Source organism: Corvus hawaiiensis, chromosome 2, assembly GCF_020740725.1.
Source record: "Corvus hawaiiensis isolate bCorHaw1 chromosome 2, bCorHaw1.pri.cur, whole genome shotgun sequence".
In the NCBI taxonomy this organism is placed as follows: Eukaryota; Metazoa; Chordata; class Aves; order Passeriformes; family Corvidae; genus Corvus; species Corvus hawaiiensis.
Window position 1 is genome coordinate 65,297,738 of NC_063214.1, and position 17,336 is coordinate 65,315,073.

The 17,336-nt window shown below is 39.9% G+C and overlaps 1 protein-coding gene across 1 annotated transcript in view; it reads right to left on the bottom strand.

Moving 5' to 3' along the window:
- Nucleotides 1-1,130: 1,130 nt before the first annotated feature.
- LOC125321161 (collagen alpha-1(I) chain-like) overlaps nucleotides 1,131-17,336 on the bottom strand; it is a 35,386-nt gene continuing 19,180 nt past the window's right edge. Inside the window, exons 5-7 of the mRNA XM_048293556.1 lie at nucleotides 11,635-11,701; nucleotides 4,377-4,466; nucleotides 1,131-2,953 (exon numbers count right to left, since the gene is read on the bottom strand). Coding sequence (XP_048149513.1) covers nucleotides 2,621-2,953; nucleotides 4,377-4,466; nucleotides 11,635-11,701 — 490 coding nt within the window. The 3' untranslated portion in view covers nucleotides 1,131-2,620. The remainder of the gene's footprint in view (nucleotides 2,954-4,376; nucleotides 4,467-11,634; nucleotides 11,702-17,336) is intronic.

The following is a 17,336-nucleotide window of genomic DNA, read 5'->3' on the forward strand; positions in this document are numbered from 1 at the left end:
CTGACATGATCAGAAAGAATCCAGTCTTGCTAAACCCTTTTTAAATGAGGCTAGAATTCATCTATATTGCCCACAGCCATCCATTCCAACTTGGTCTAATCCCTTACACACTCTAATTTGGTGGTGGTGCATTGCTGCCTGTCACTTCATGCTCCACTGCAATCCCCACATTGGCAGCCATTCCTTTGACTCGAGCCATCCCCTCAATATACCCTGATTTTCAGACACGATCACGTCATGATTTATTCACTGTTGTATAGCTCAGCATACAAGGACCATGTGGAAAAGTGGAAAAGCAAAGCCTAAATAAAGGCTTGTGGATAAAGGAATCACCCAAGAGAGAAGAGATTGCCGATTTCCAGACAAGGCTTCTTGAACAGGAATGCTTCACATTAAACCATATTTGTTTAAAAATACCAGCGACCTTCAGAGCAAGGACCAAAGCTTCCTCCCCATGTTCTAGCAGAATGTCCAGAACACTTCCTGTTTTAGCATTAGGAGTTTGGGCAGTTTTTGTTTTTTGTTTCTGAACATGTTGTCTTCATAAGAACAGAAATGTAAACTTTGAAAAGTTGTTCTATTCCTTCACCACTGACAGGATTATTTTTAACAGTTAAAAAATAATAATGTAAGAAGAAATAGCTATATCACAGAATGATCAAAATAACTCTAACTGAAAAATATTCCATTTCTGTATGGCAAAATGGCTTTCTTATGACAAATCAGCATTGCTGTTTTGCTTGGGTAAATCACTTCATAAGAAAAATGTAACATTTAAATATAGAATGATTTACTTTTAAATTACAAACTGTATGTTTTGGCTTTAAATGAATGTGCAATAATCCTTCATTGCCTCACAAATATATTTTTGTTTTTCCTTCAGTTTGTAACTCACAAACTATAACATTTTGGAAATAACACCCTTCTTTTCTCTTACAGGTCTATAATAAGAAGAATAGCAAGACACTATTCCATAGAGATATAGCTTGAGAAGTTAAGCAGTTTGAGACCTTTCAGATTGTTTTATTTTCCCCTGAAATTGATTTTGCAATCAGAAATGTCTTTGTTGTAATCTTGTTTATTTTTGAAAAATGTACATGAAATCCTATTTTCCTGAATACGGTGGAAAATAGGAAACAGGAGACACATCTTTCACCTGATAACATTTTACTCTGAGTTCTCTCCTTTGGATTGCTCTGTGACTTAATTCTCTTGCTGTTTTCTGCGTTGTCCTTCTGGTATACACACATACACACATAGTAATTTGAACTCTGGTCATATATTAACACTTAATCTGAACTTTGAACACAATACTTGTGTGCCTTGTGTGCTGCCTATGAGGAGCAGCTGAGGACTTCGGGTTTGTCTAGTTTGGAGTAAAGGAGGCTGAGGGGTGACCTCTGCTCTCCGGAGCAGCTTCCTGAGAAGGGGAAGTGGAGAGGGATGTTCTGATTGCTTCTCCCTCAGACCCAATGATAGGACAGAAAGGAATGGTTCAAACCTGCATCACAGGAGGTTCAAACTGGATTAGGAAGCGTTTCTTCATGAGAGGATGGTCAAACACTGTAACAGGCTTCCTAGAGAAGTGGTCAATGCCCCAAGCCTGTCAGTGTTTAAGAGGCATTTGGATGATGCCCTTAATAGCATGCTTTAACTTTTGGTCAGTCCTGAACTGGTCAGTCACCTGGACTAGATGTTTGTCTTAGGTCCCTTCCAACTGAACTATGCTATTCTAAGGTTCCATTGCTTTCTGCCATTAGTAAAAGAATCATAAATTGTACTGCTTCCTTGTTTGGCTTAAATGAAATAGCTGGCCTTGCTAACCCATCAGCTTTCTAAAATCTGTGATCCTGTATCAGCTAAAGACCTAACAATTATAAGCCATTCAGCTTCCTGCATAATAGCTGAATTGTGACAAAACATTAAATTTAGGCTTTTCAATTGAGACGTTTGCCTTCCTTAAGTTTTTATGGCACTTGGGGAAATGGAAAAGATTGAGAGTTGAGTGTGTACAATGCTGATTAATAGTATGTTATGTCATGCCAAGTTTCAGAAAGAAAAGACTCTCAGAGGCAAAAATGAATTATTAAACATGATATAAAAAGACATGAGACTACTCTAACCCCAAAATCAGAACCTTTTTGAAGAAGCTCAGCTACCAACTTTAACTTCATTTTTATCATTATGTTGAAATTTTTTGCTTTGGTTTATAGCAATAGATGAGACACTGTCATCAATATAGAGGCACTGTTTTTAAAAAAAAAAAACCTTATAAACAGCCGCAGGCAATTTCAGAAGTATAATTCCCAACTGCTTTGATAAAAACATCTTAGCAGTTTTTCAGTTGCCAAATTTTTTTAATGCCATTCTAAAATTGGATAGAAGTTTGATTGAGTTGATTCTTCACTCAGGATAAAATTACAAATCTGTTAAGCACATTTTAAATCTGCTAGCTCAAATAATTAGGTGTCACTAGGCGAAACAGGTCAGTGAGGAAGCTGAGTTTTATGGATCAGATGTGTTTATAACCTCTACAGGGGCAATCCACTTCACTGAACACTGCATGTGCATCAGATCCATTAGAATAATTTCCTGATACCATAAATATATTTTGGGAGGTTTAAAGGTACATAATATAGATGTTGTTGAAATGTCTAATACCATTTGTAGTATTCCTTGTTTTATAGTGATACAGCTTATATTGGTTCCAAAGTTCAACCATGCTACCTCTTACATACTGATTTCCAGATTTAAGAGCACTGTTTATATTTGTCACTATCTGACGCCTTGAGTTGTCAGAATGCCAGCTGAAGCCACGTATGTAATCATGCTTGATTGAAGGAGATAATGGCAGAGAGCCTGAGCTGTAGAAAGCAACAGGAAGGTACAGAAGACTGCCTTGGCTCTGCTTGGCAAGTGGGATGCCCCAGCAATGTTTATCCAGCAGGGACTCCTGGATAAGACATTAATGTCATTATGGTTATGTATTCACGTCTTGACAAATGCTACTTCGTGCATACACCTTACAGATTGAATATGTAGGAAGAACAGGAATTATTTTTCAAAAGTTATTTGGGGTAATTGGAATTCATTTCCACCTCTACTCTGTAATTAAAAATGAGAAATGAGGAAAACTACTAAGGATAACTTTTGAGAAATTAAAAAATTATAAGGCATATATTCGTGTCTTTTGCTGGAATGTCCAGTTTTACCCACAAAGTGGCAAGTGAAACCTTTCATGTGCTTAGCTTGAGAACATGAAGTTACATGCACATGTTTTTTTAGAATTGTGACTTTTTCAATACTCTCATTTGATCCAGATCAAATTAGAGATGCTACAAGGATGATACACTGGTATGGTAAGTTAGCCATAGCTATCAATCTCCTACCCAGCTGCCTCTCCCTGCTCCTCCTCAGTGGGACAGGATGAAAAAATAAGAAGAAAAGAACTCATGGGTTAAGATGAGGGCAAGGAGATCGCTCCCAATGACTTTTGTGGGCAAAACAGACTTGGTTGGGGGAATATTAGTTAATATTAACAATTAAAATAGAGTAGGATGATAAGAAAAATAAACAAAAACTAAAGCACTTTCCCACTACCCTCATCCCCCTTTTCCCCAGGCTTCCCATCATTCTTTCATTCTGTCTTGGGGTGATTTTATGATAATACTCTATTCCCCTATCATCTGCTTATTGCCCAGAAATGGGTCCCGCAGCTTTAAGCGGGGTCCGAGGGAAAGGAGGGGGGAAGCCGGGCAAATTCCTCAGCACGGTTTGTGTTCAAGGACTCACACACGCTCCCCTGCGTTCTCACCGCTGCAGAGCCAAGGGAGCACCTTCTGGCTTCTAGCCAGACTGTTAGCTGAGGCAAGAAATTGTTCCCATACCGGCATTCTGAAATCCTCAGAAACAACTTCTTCCTCTTCTGGAACTGTTGGGCCTAGCTGTGATCCAAGAACCAGATCATTGGACCCCATGGACTGGCAGTGAGGCTGCAGGGACACTGCATCCCAACCTTGGACTTTGGGAGGGCCCGAGCCAGCTACAGAGGGAACTCTAAACCCACCAGCTTTCTTCTGCATCCAGGAGGTTTAATATTTTAACAGTTATTCATTTTTCCTGTGCCCTGCCGGCACTTTGTTTGTTAAATAAATAATTTTTTTCACTTTCCTCCAAGAAATTCCTTTCGTATCGATGGGGGAGGGAGTGCTGAAACCTTCTGTGGGGGAGACGTTCCTTCCAGAGCGTTTCCCCCTAAACTTGTCTCAAACTGAGACACATTCCCAACTCACTCTTGCCCCCTGCCTGGTGCAGAAAGAATGGGGATTGCAGTCAGTCCATAAGAACTCCTCTTTCTCACTCCTTCCTCCACTTACCTTTCCTCTGCTCCAGCCTGTGCCCTCCCATGGACCGCAGTCCTTCAGGGTAAACCTGACTCTGCATGGACTCTCCAGGGGCTGCAGACTCTACAGGGAATAGGATCTGAGGTTAATATTTCTGCAAGGGGTTGAAGATAAAAACTGATAGAACTTTTTATGTGAGCAAAGCTACAGATGATGGTGCCATTTTGTGGCCATCTCTGTGGGTCTAGTTTTCAAGAGGGTTATAAACTAATGGGGGTGGGAGAATTTTAACACATTGACTCACTGATATAGCTGGCACTCCTTATGGTGCTATGGTTTGATTTCCACACATCAAGTTTGTTTGTTTGTTTGTTTTAAATAAATGAAGACAGAAATTATAGGCAATGAATGACTGTCTACCTCTAGTCTTGGGTGGACCTGTAACAAGGAAGGGTATTATGGAAACCCAGGAGGAAAGACACTTCAGCCTCTGAGAAAAGAAAATATGTTGAAAATTGGAAGAGGAGATGCTTACCAGCTGAAGGACTTACATAAATGCCCATGAGCAAACAATTATTCACAGTCTTTGAAGATGGCCAAAGTCAGAGCTTTGGAAGAGCATGTTGTTCATTGGAAGAGGATGTTTCTGCAAGATCAGCAATGGCCATTTGTTGAGTGTGGGATGGTTGTGATTATGCTACTTTGTCTATTGACTTAGAAAAAATCAGTTTGGAAAAGTATTTTAACCAGTAATGTGGTCCAATGTAAGTGCCTAAGGATCAGAATCAGACTGAGATTTCTTTAGCTACAAGGAGAGATTGTCTTTGTTGCTTGTCCATTCATTTCTTTTCATAGGTGATAGTGCCTCATGAAATCCATGCAATGGCCCTGGTGGAATATCAGTGTTATCCTCCCTTTCCTGTTTCAGAGTATGCAGCCATAATATTGCCCTCACTGCGCATGTGGCAATGGATATCTGCTGTAGTTATATTCTAAAAAAGAGAGGATAAGATGATTTTGTAAGCTATCTGCCAGCTTGTAGAATTTAATTTGCAAGACCAAACTTCTGCAATATTGTGTTTATGTTGCAGTGCCATTTTCCATTTAATAGAAACATTCAGAATGCTCTAGTTCCATCTGTTATAAATAGTGAAAGCTGATAAACACTCTGCAAACACAAGATGCAGCTTTGTGGCAAATTATGTTTAGTACGGCCCCCAAACATAAAGCAAGATTTATAATTTTTGCATTGCTTTTTTTTTTTTTAAATTTACTCTACAGTAATTACTTCGGAGCTTTAAGTAGATACATAAATAACACTCAAAGTTTTACATTTAGTTATTGCGTGAGAAGACAGGGACAAGTATATGCACATACACATACACACATTTTCACACCTTCAGTTTTAATGCAGTTACAAGTCAGGTTACGGCTGCAGAATCTTTGATAAAACTACTTGCAAATACATTTTTTATCAGATCAATAGAGTTGAAAGGCAAGCTCACATATTATTATGCATTGTATGGACAAAAATCTCAGTTTTCAATTACGAAAATGGAGATGAACCAGATGAGTAGGAATAGAATTGCAGAGGACTCTGAGATGAATAGCCAAAGATGAAACTACTGCTGTTCCCTGTTCTCAGGAGAAAGGGAGAAATTGTGTAGCAACAGAGCGAGTGAGTCACTGAACAACACTGTTAGAAGGTGTGGGTGAGCTGCCATAGCAAAAGAAGGTTCCTGGTAACGCTATTTGAGTGTGATCACTTTATCACCTGCCAAGACTGAAAACCAAACCATTATACACAGTTAAAGAAAAACAAACTTACAATCTGAAACACCTCACACAGTCTACAAAGACACTTGAAAAGACAAAGTTTAAGTAAGTTTATGTCTTCTTTTGCTAAAGCTGGATTCCAGCAGGTGACTGACACATCCACTCAAAAAGTGGGATAAACTTTTTTTTTGTTTTATTTTTGAAGCCAATATATTTCAAAGAAATTAGCTGGACAAACCTCACTGCAGCCACTGCAGTCATTAAGACTAGTGAATATTTCATCTGCTGCAGAAAACGTTTGTTTGTTTTTCCAGTCAAGTTGCCCAACTTTGACTTAGCCACCCTTTCCATCACATATTCACACCACTTAAAACTTCCTGGCTGCATGAGCAGATGATCCTATAGACTGGACCTTTTGACAGCTGAGGTAAAGCAGTTGCTTTTGGAAAGAGGAGTTAAAAGTTCTGAGAACAGTTTTATACATCCATCTCCTCAATTATAATTGATCTTGGAGTAATTAGCAGGAGACATATTCTTTAAGGCAAAAACTGTATTTCAGAAAAAAACTGCTTCCCAGGGTGTCATCCCTGTACAAGACATTTCTTCCATACCCAGAGCCTTAGCTGAGCAACCCACACTGCACATACATTCACAGTTTCATATTCTGTTTTTCCCATTGTTTGAAGTATTGACTTCTTCTGTCAATACAGGGACACAGCTTTGATGTGACCCTCAAACTGGAGAGGAAAACAGCAAAGAAGATGTATATATTTACAACCCACTGGCCAATGTAGCTGTTGTTTAATTCATTAACATGTTTATTTCTCACTTTTTGCTGCAATAGAGTATGCTTTGTTTCTGCAATAAAAGTGCAGCATTTTAGAAGTCACATGAAAAGGGGAGATTTCCTTGACCCCTTAGTGTTTGATTTGTCTGACAGTGCCCCAGGAAAGCCAAGACCCTTCTGCACAACCATTCTGTCAGCATCCTGTGATAGGGACCCTTCACTGAGCAATCCTGCTGGATCGGAGGGTGGTTTGACTGACTTATTCAGGGACACACATGGATGGCATTGTGACAGCCTGTTAACCCCGATTCTGCGTTGCCATGTTCCCCCGTTCCCTGCCCTAGCCTTGGCCACTCCCTCGGTTTCTCCCTGTTGGCTCCTGTACCCCAACCCTGCCCAGGGACCGCCCCTGGGCCCCTGACAAAACCAACCCGCACCCAGATCATGAGGTTTCTCTCTCTGCCTCCGAGGGTGCCGGGACAAGATGGGATTAAAGCCATTTTACCACCCTCATGGGAGACCCTTCTCTACCTCTTTCATCACCACTGCGTTGTAACGCTGCTGGCTGCCTGAGCCAGATCGCGGGGCTGTCCGAAATGGACTCCGGGATGCGACCAGTCACAGGGCTCTAGGAAATCCCCGCTGTGCTCACAGGGAGCTGCAGCCTGCTAGGCAGAGTCAAGCGGTTACAGCATGGCATAAGGGAAACCCGTCAGCAGGTCTTCCACTTTATTCCAGTATTTCCCCTCTGCTGGTGACTGCCAGTGCCCATGAAGGACTCACGCCAACAGTTTACAGAATATCACTCTTTGTTAATATAAATTTATGTCAGGTTAAGGTTCAAGGATTGTTTGTGATGGTATCTGACTGCAAAAACATATTCAAAGCAATGCACAGACAAACTCTAATCCCCCATAATAGTATTCAGTACACACAGAGTGTGGTTCTTACCCATGCCTATGAGGGAGAAGACAGGTTCAGCCCATTCACTGATTGCAGCAGTTATGATGGAGTCTTCCCTAATTTTCCCCATTCCCAATATACTTTTATACTATTTCTTTATGTTTAGGTGGAGCTTGAATAACTCTATTCATACACACCTTTGTTACTGATTGTTGCAAAATTCTCTTGCTTCACTCTTAAAGGTACAGTCAATAAAATATAGACACTTCCTCAGTCAGGGGTGGTCGTATCTTGGGGACAGGTAACTTTGGGATGGAGGTGTGTGTTGTATTATAATTAGGCTGTAATGAACCAAGTTCACCCAAGGAGAGCGATTTTGCCGGAGTTGCTGGCTTGGCAGCAAGACACCCTCTCCTACCTCCCCTGACTGACAGCTGCTGTGGGGTTCATCAGCTGCAAAGTACCATCGAGTTCCCTTCCCTGCAAGGGTTTCAACAGACCCTTCCCCCATAGGGTTTCCACTCTGCTCCACCCTCCATTCCATCCCCATCAGCAGGTGCTTATGGTTGCAGACTGTGTGTGTGTGTGTAATCTTGGTGGAATAGGTTTTGAGCCTGCTGGCCACATCCCATCCAAGGAGCAGCAGCTGCATTTTACTGTATCATTTCGGTACCATTATAACATCTGTTAGGATGTGAATATAACTTCTCTGTTGCCTCTAATTTTACCCCCAGCCATCTTTCCACATTAGGTATATCAAATCAGAACATATAACCAGAAAGTGTCCTTAATCTGGAGTACAGTAAAGTGTAAGGAAAAAGATTTCTGTCAAACAGACAGAAACCTACAGAAAAGGCAGGCCACTTATCCCTCTGGCCATTATTTCTTCAAATTCTGGTTTTAAGTGTGCATTCTTCTCATTCTTTCTTTGTGACCTTTCTCATAAGGACAGGCATTTTCTTATCTTTTTCTTCCTGGAGTTAAGTTAATTTAATTTACTGATCATATCAAAGGCCTAATTCTTATGTATGTGTATTTCACTGGATTAGTTTAACTGGGTGTAAAAGAATGTTAAGTAAAGATAATAGGATGATTCTTTTGAACACAACAGGTACAAATTAAGTTGTTAACGATATAATATACCTTGCATTGCTTATCATGTCCGATAAGCAAGCTCAATAGCATTTAGCTTTGGCACAGCATGTAGCTTCATCAAGAATATAACTCTTTGGACCAATTTTCAGTTGCTATGAAAGCAGAAAAGAAGGCTGCTGATTCAGAAATTGGTTTTGCCCATGGTTCTGCTTCTTCTCACTCATCTGCTCTCCACCTGCCTTGGGGAAATGTCAGTGTTTTATGCAGGAGCATAAACTACATTGCTGGAAATTATGGCATGGTCTAGTATGAGGAACTAAAACTTGTCTATTGTGCAGAACTGGAATTTATGATAGTTTATCATATCAGGTTGTGGTGTTAAGTGAAGTAGCTTAGATCATGCAGGAGAGACAGGGATGGCCAAGACAACCACAATGGATGGTTGGATGAGGTGGACATTCAGCTCTTGTCTGCTGAGTAGCCTTTTGTTTTTATGATCCAGCATCCTGATAAAAATCCCTGTTCCTGTCAAGTATCATGTAAGGTCTGCAGAGAAAGGTCTGTATTTCAAGCCTAAATTATAGCATAGCTTCAGTTACACCACTGAGTTAGGCCAGCAGAGCTAATTAATTAGTCATAGAGTCAGAGTCATGCAAACTAGAAGGAACCATTCTCTGGAATGGATCTGGTCTGATCCACCCTTCATAGTAGGTCTGGCAGGTTGCTCGGGTCACTCAGTTGAGCTTTGAGGATTTCTAAGGCCAGTGGTTCCTAACGGTGGAGATACCTGTGGCTGCCTACCCCCAGTAGAAGCATATTTTTTTTCTCTTAATATTTTACCAGAAATTCCTTTTTAGCAGCTTGCGCACACTCCCCCTCATGCTTTCACTCTGCATCTTCAAGGAGTGTTCGGCTTCATCTTCCCTATACCCAGTGGGCATTTGTGGACAATGACTTCCCCAGCCTTTTCCAGGCTAAACAAACTCAGTTTGTTTAAGCTTCTCCTCATAAGTCATGTACTTCAGGTTTTAATCACTCAGAGTAGATAAATGGTTTATCTAAACTAGTGTGCTGAACATCGTATAGAGTTCCGCTCTTGAAATTCAAGTCCTAGACATATAGCAAATTTATCTTTGTGTTCAGGGGACAGAGGAGCCAAAAAAAAATTACAAGATTTATCTTAGAAGCATGTAAATTGGCAGGATAACCTAATATCTAAAGTGTCTGAATTAATTGCTGTGATCCTTAGATAAATTAACAAAGGCACATTTCTATGCTTATATATGGCATTACTTTAGAGATGAGTAAGGAATTACATTATTTGCTTCTGTCTAGTCTTTAAAAACATACCGCAAATACTTGCAGCTTTCTTCAGAATCTTTTTCAATTTGGTAAGGTTTGGAAATCCATGTGTTAAAACCAGAAGAAGTCAATGAGTTTCATTTAATAAGTTTACGCAACAGGAAAGTCAGCGGTTATTTCATTTTTGTACAGTGGGATGAGACAGATCAGAGAACTGTGGAATCAGTAAGACAACATAAAAAAGTTCTGTAGTTGGAAGACAAATAGATCAATCAATGTACATCATTTTAGCATGATGGCAATTTACAATCAGAACAACTTACTTTGGGAATTAAAGAATTTATCACTATGTGAACCCTTTAAATTATGACTGTGTGTCTTTCTAAGAGATGCCCTCCAGCCCAGTCAGAAATTATGGGTCAAGAATTACTGGGTGAAGTATTGTGACCTCTATTATGCAAAAGCTCAGAGTAAACTGTCTACATAGTTACTTCAAGTTTTAAGTCTGCGGATCTGTAAAATGGAATCAAAGTGATGTGCTACAAGGTTAATCCCCAATGGCTTCCTAGACTGGAATAAACACTTTCCTTCAGTGTTAGATACTACCATCCTCTCCATTTTACAAATTTCTTATCACCTGCATTCATTATTGCAACATCTGTTCCAAAAGATGGATGTCTTCTTTTGATATTTCAACTTGGGTTGTATCTCCTATTGAAATTAACTAGATTTATTTTAGGGCAGTTTCTGACCACTAAGCATAATGAAAATAAAACCCATTAAATAATCTAGGTGGATTAGAATCCCTAATAACATTTTACTTTCAGATCCTTTGAACTTACATTTTATTTCTTGAGTCTACTGTATATGAAAGTCTACAAAACAAACAAAACTGATGCATGTAACTTCAGAAGAGAAGAGTGTTCCAAAGCTAGGAAATAATTTGTCTCTCTACTTTTGGAGACATGTGGAAGTAGAGAAACATTTAAATCACCCATGGAAAGTTCTTTGGGCAATTATGAGCTAAAACTTCTGCACTTCATCTTTCAGTTCCTAGTCAGAAAAGCATTTGGTTTCAATTTGCCATGGTTACCTCTAGAAAGCCCTCTTTTCTCCATTGGAACTCCTCCTGCTTTGCAGGACTGGGCTCTTTGATCTGGAGCTGTTCCTTCACTTCTGGAGTAGCATACCATGTGCATTCTTCAGCCTCCTTACACAACAGGTTGCAGTAAATCTCCAATCTAATATCCTAAACCCCTTTTTTTATGAGGCATAGAAATAAGCTTTCCTTCAGTAAGTGATCCTTCCTCAGCTTTCCAAAAGCGACATCTAAGCTGAGAAACCTAAAATAAATTGTATGCATGTTCTTTAGAAATCCTCTAAACAAATAAAACTGAGAGACACTTTATAGCAGTAATAATTTCTTACTTGCAAGTGTTTCAGAAGACTCCCACAGCAGCAGGTGTTAAGGAAGTATCCATCTGTTCTTGTTTCTCTGCACAGAAGTATATTGAATAGATAAGAGTTTCTAAATGTTCAGGGTTGTCATTAAAATGGGTTAGCTGTGATCGTCACTTAAGGCATTCCTGATATTGAAATTAAAATGAAGACAATCTCTGGCTCTGTTGCAATTCGAGACTGCGATCAATGGTTCCCTGAAGAAACATCCTGTCAACTGAGTACTTTTTAAATTATCTTCTGAAAACCACTTCAGTATTCCTGTGACTGAACTGGAAATGCTGTATCAGCAACATTACTGTTCTCTGAAAATATGGATCAAACCCCAGCTGTTGCAGATATGTTAATTGATGAATAAAGTTAAGAGATCTGAAGCCTTTATACTACACTTGAAACTTATGTTTCTATTTAAATATTGAAGGCTTTTCAGCTTTCTCCTCCAAATGCAAAAAATTACTTGAGTCACTTCTAAGGAAGGCTTCAGAATCTCTAAACTTGAATGCTGTAATATAAAGACAGAGGACTGGAGCTTCATCAACACAGCAGTGAAATCAGCATGAGAAAGGGGAGATGGCAAACAAGCTGTGAAAAACAACACGTCAGTTTTTTTGGGGGTGAGACAGAAAATATACTGGGCAATAGTATGAATGAATCTACAAAACAGCTATAAACTTCTACACACTACAAGGTGTTTTGATACCTTAGGTATTATATAAGCTACCACACTGTTATATATTCAGATCAGAAAATGGATCTTGGCAAGCAGTGTGAAAGTGTTAAGAACGAAAACTCCCTCTCTGCTCTTTTAGCATTGTGTTCCACAGAAGGAAACAAAAGGAAGCTTTTGCATGTAGCCCATGTAACAATTATATCTTTATAATTAATGCTAAAATAATACCAACTGAGGTATTAAGGCTTTGTATTAGTTTGTGATTTGGAAAGTCTAAGAAAATGCTAGCAGTACCTTGCTTGCCAAAGTTTGATCTGTCCATTACATTTTAATTTTCTGTATTTCTCTGATACTTTCTCCTCTCAAGAAGGCTTTAAGTTGCTTTAAGTAATTCTGCTATTTGTATGTGAATTACTTGGTCTGGATACTTGGTAGGCAAATATTCTCATACCATGATGGAGCAGTTCTGGTATTGTCAACCCCAACTGTTTACAGCTGAATCTATCTGCAAAGCTTCTGGATCTCAGCTTCAAAATCATCAGTTAAAAAAAAAAAAAAGCAAACAGAGAATCCTCTCAAGCAAGTAATAGCTGGCCAGCCTTCAGATGGTATGGGATCTTTCCAGATTTATAGTTGTAGCGGGTTGAGTTTGAAACCGGGCGGAAACACTAATTAAATGTAGTGGTTTTGATTCAAAATATTCATTATTTACTTATTTTCCTTCTGTGAGATAAGAATTAGGAGAAAAGCAAAGCAGGCACAAACCTTAAACAGTTGCAGTACAATGAAAGAGCTTTATTACTAACAGAATTAAAAGTAAAGAGAAAACAACAAAACAAAATTAAAGTAAATTCCCCCCCCCCCCCCCTCTTTCCAGCACTTCTCTCCTTTTATCCAGCTCACACAAGGGATAACAGAACATGGGATGTTAGTCAGTGTTGCAGTTCTTGAAAAGTCTCTCTCTTATGCTTAAGGAAAAAAGGGTTTTCCTTCAGTTGCACGTGGTTCCCAAACTGCCACCAATAGCAGACCCGCCCGGAAACAAACAGTCTGCTGTGTGTAGAACATCTCTCCCATGAAGAATTTCACAGTTCTTTCACACTACAGAACATGGGCCATCACATGGGGTTATTCATCTTTTTAAGGAAAAGTTATTTTGGCCTGCACACAGAGGCTTTCCTTCGCCACAAGTCTCTAACAGCCTCTTACTACTTCTATATAGCCTGGCATAGGCACTCTTCACAAACTTCATAGGCACACGTTGATTCTCCACCCCACCCCCCCACCATGTTCTTCAAATGGATTAAAGAGACAAACAGTTTGTGGTATTACAGTTTCTTACCACGGCATGCAAGAAGGTTTCTTTTAAGCTGCGCGCCAGAATCGCGGCACCGCCCTCTTTTCTCCTGTCGCCATGCTCAGCTCCGTCCCACATGACTCACTTCTCTTTCTCTCTGACTCTGAAGCCGCCATGTTGAAGGGTGTTCTTGTTCGGGCTTTACGGTGGGGAAAGCCTCGCTCCCTCTGTGCTGCTGGCTGCGTGGTGTCCTCTTCAGTTCAGCACGGAGTGTGCTGGCTGCAGACAGGAGGCTCTGCCGGCTCCCGCTGGCTCCACCGGCTCCGCATGGAGAGGAGAGGGACCCGCCTGTCCCCAGAAGCCGCGCTGGATGGGTTTAGCTGTGAGCAGTCCATGGCTGGTTTGAGCTGCCTGCGGCTCTGGGACAGTCCCCCTCAGTGACCCAGGGTCCGTGCCGCAGCGATGGGAAAGGGGGAAAGGGGCAGTGGCCCCGGCCCGGCCCAGCGGGGCCGGGAGGCTCGGAGCCCCCCCACCTTCCAGCAGGCGAGCTCCGACCAAAAAGGGGAAGTCCCGCCTTTCCGTGCGGTTTAAATATGTAAATTGTGAGAAGCGTAATTGGTCTTAAAGACTGTCCATCAACTCAGGGTCAACCCAACACAATAGTCCAACCTTAAATGTAGTTATAAACTTCACATTGAATTTTTGTGGTTTATGCAATCTTTCTTATTCTTTGGTTGTTGATTTTACTGAGACTGTTAGATCTAAAAACCTGTGAGTAGAGGAAACAGGATGGGTTTTTTTTAGAAAATAGTTTGTTTGCAATTTTAGAGCTGCAAAGTGGTAAAATTTTGAGAACAGCATTGTTATCCAGGAAAAAAAAAACAAACGGCAAATAAAAAACAACCCACCCTACCATGATCTGGACAACAGAGCATGTGATATACTAATCTGTTTGATGGAAAAGTATAGATCGTGTGCTGGGATTGTTTTGGCACTCGGCATTTTGCTAAGCCACCTGCCAGGTTAAGACACTCTAATCATGTAACCATGGCAGTACTGCTGGCGTCAGCACAAAGAACTGATTTGTGCAGCCAGTAAGGACTGGGCACCTTAATGCATTAACTGGAGCTGTTAGGAACCGTTTGGAAATAAATATGTAAAATAGGTATAAAATGTTCTTTTAGATTTTTTAGTGTTTTGCTTCAGGCAATATTTGTTAACAGCAGGCCACCCTGTTTATCAGGCTAAGAGAACATGGTTGTGAGCACTGAAATAGATAACAAACTGTTGGTAAATAACTGCTGGTTTATTCTCCTCTGCTGCTTAGCTTTTTGTCCTTTAATGGGAAACAACTGTTTCATTTTTAGCAGGAAGTTTTAGCCCATGCTTGTGCTCTGCTGAGGTAAAAAGGCAACTTAACAGCAGTAATTGAAGAAAATCTGAAAATAAGACAAACCCAGCAAAATTTTAAAGTTTTAATTAGGTTCTATAAAGATGGTCAGAGAGTTGGACAAAATGTTGCTACCATATATTATACCTCTTCTTCCTATCCCTTGGCTGTTTTCCAAATGCTTTTCCCACACACACACTTCCTGTCCGTCTCACATTTGCCTTTCATATGCCCCTCAGTTACGTGTTTTCCTCACACCTTTAATTTGCAGCTACACTGCTCCACAAATAATGGGTTTGTTTTTTTCCAGAGAGGCAATGATCTGATGATATACTGTCTCCAGCATCACTGCTGACTTAATTAATTTCTACCCCTATGTCAACAAGGTGCAGGACTGTAATGGAAATCAGACCAGAAAAGAGATCCACTTCAAAGTAAAAACTTCAGCATCCCTTCTCTCTGACTTCCCTTTTTTCAGCCATGTGTCTGGTTCACATAGTAGCCCCACAAGCATAAGCATATGTGAACATAATTGAAGGAATGCCTCAGTGAATTTTATAGAGGGTGGAACAGGGTACTGATTATTTCTGATTTTGTGGCCAGATGAGGGAAAAAGATAAACTCATAAAATCTGTATTCACTCTCCAAGCCAAAAGCCTCATTTGCATGAGAAGAAAAAGGGAGTCCTTAATGACCTCACTATACATTTTGATGTTGTGTCTACTTTGGTTTGCTTACTAGCAGCATTACTTGATGTCTTATTTTCATTACAAGAAATTATTTTCATTCACTGCATGTTATTTTACTGGTCTGAACTGCAGTTGACACAGGTAGCCCGAATTGTTGCTCTATGCTGTGGCCAAGCTGTTGCCAATTTCTCTTTATTCTCTCAATTTTTAATGGTCTTCCTCCACAACTTTTTCTTCTAATCTCTTATTCTTCCATTTTTTCCCCTTTTGGTAATTTTTCATGGTGAGTGCCAGTTTTCCGTGGTTCGCTAATTTGCCAAACAGCAATGTGCTTTCTGAAGTGTATTTGTGTCCCCTAGACTGGCAACTGTTGGATTCTGTACAGAATAGTTGCTGCATTTACACATATATTCACTTTTGTACTAAATCATGGTTTTTTGTAGGCTGTGAAAAAAGTGAAATTATGATTTTGTACTGAAATAAAGGAATGAAAACTTTTAAAACAACTGTGGCAACAGGAGCCCACTTAAGAATGTGGGGCTTTGAATTTTTTTTAGTTCCTGAAGCTCTTCACTTTGCTCTTATGCCCCATTGCTCTATGGACTCAATTTGAAATGTCTCAGCTAGCCAGGATGAATATCCAAGCCAGGGAAGTTCCAAGTGTATCCTTGCAAATAGTGAGAAATTGTTCAGGGCTCTAGCATTTCTGTTTCTTTTCATCCTTCATCTTTGAGAACAGCAACATTTAATCAAAAAGTTAGCTGAAACATAGTTGGAAAAAGAATATGTTGCTTTTAATAGCTTAAAATATGTGAGGCTGATTTAAGGATGATTCTATAATTTTGTAATTCCCTTCATAATACTGCAGGTACTCAGAAAATAGGGCCCAATTCTCTCTTGAAAGAAGATTAAAAACCTACCATGAAGATCACATGATTCACATTCTTTTGGTTTCTTGTGTTTTGCTAACAGGCAGGAAAGAAGGAGCACAGAGGACAGAACAACTAAAATCAACGGAGACAGAAGAGATGCATAAATAAAAGCAGAATTAGAAAAGAAAGGAATTGAATCACTCATAAGTGAAGGTCAGGAAACAGCATGCCCAGTTATTGCACTTGATTGTTAGAAGCATTGATTTTGCTACTTCTAAAAAGTTCTCAAGGAATTTAGGTGTTTTTCCAAACTGTACTGTTTTGGGCCTGCAGACTACAGGGGAAGAGCAGTGGTTGGCAAAAGCTGTCACAGCTGAAAAGGAAAGATGCCTAACACAGTATATTTTCACTGCCAGGAAATAACAAAGAAACATTCTTGCCCGTTTAGTGGTATTAAATCATGGATAGAAAGTCAACTGCTTATCTGGAGCCTGGCATAGATTTCCAATAACTCGCTTTTCCTCAAGCACAAACATATGACAGCACTTGAGGAAAACCACGGAGTGAATCTTTTGTAATCCAAAAATAATCTTTTTAGATTTCCATGAGAAAGCGGCACTTATTTATTCAGTCTTTTTCTCTCACACTGCGATTAAGTCAAGTGCTGACACAGATTATTGGGTCATTTATGCCCCAAACTGTTCAACAGAGATGATGTCTTCTGGTATTGTGGATATACAAAATTAAAACTTTA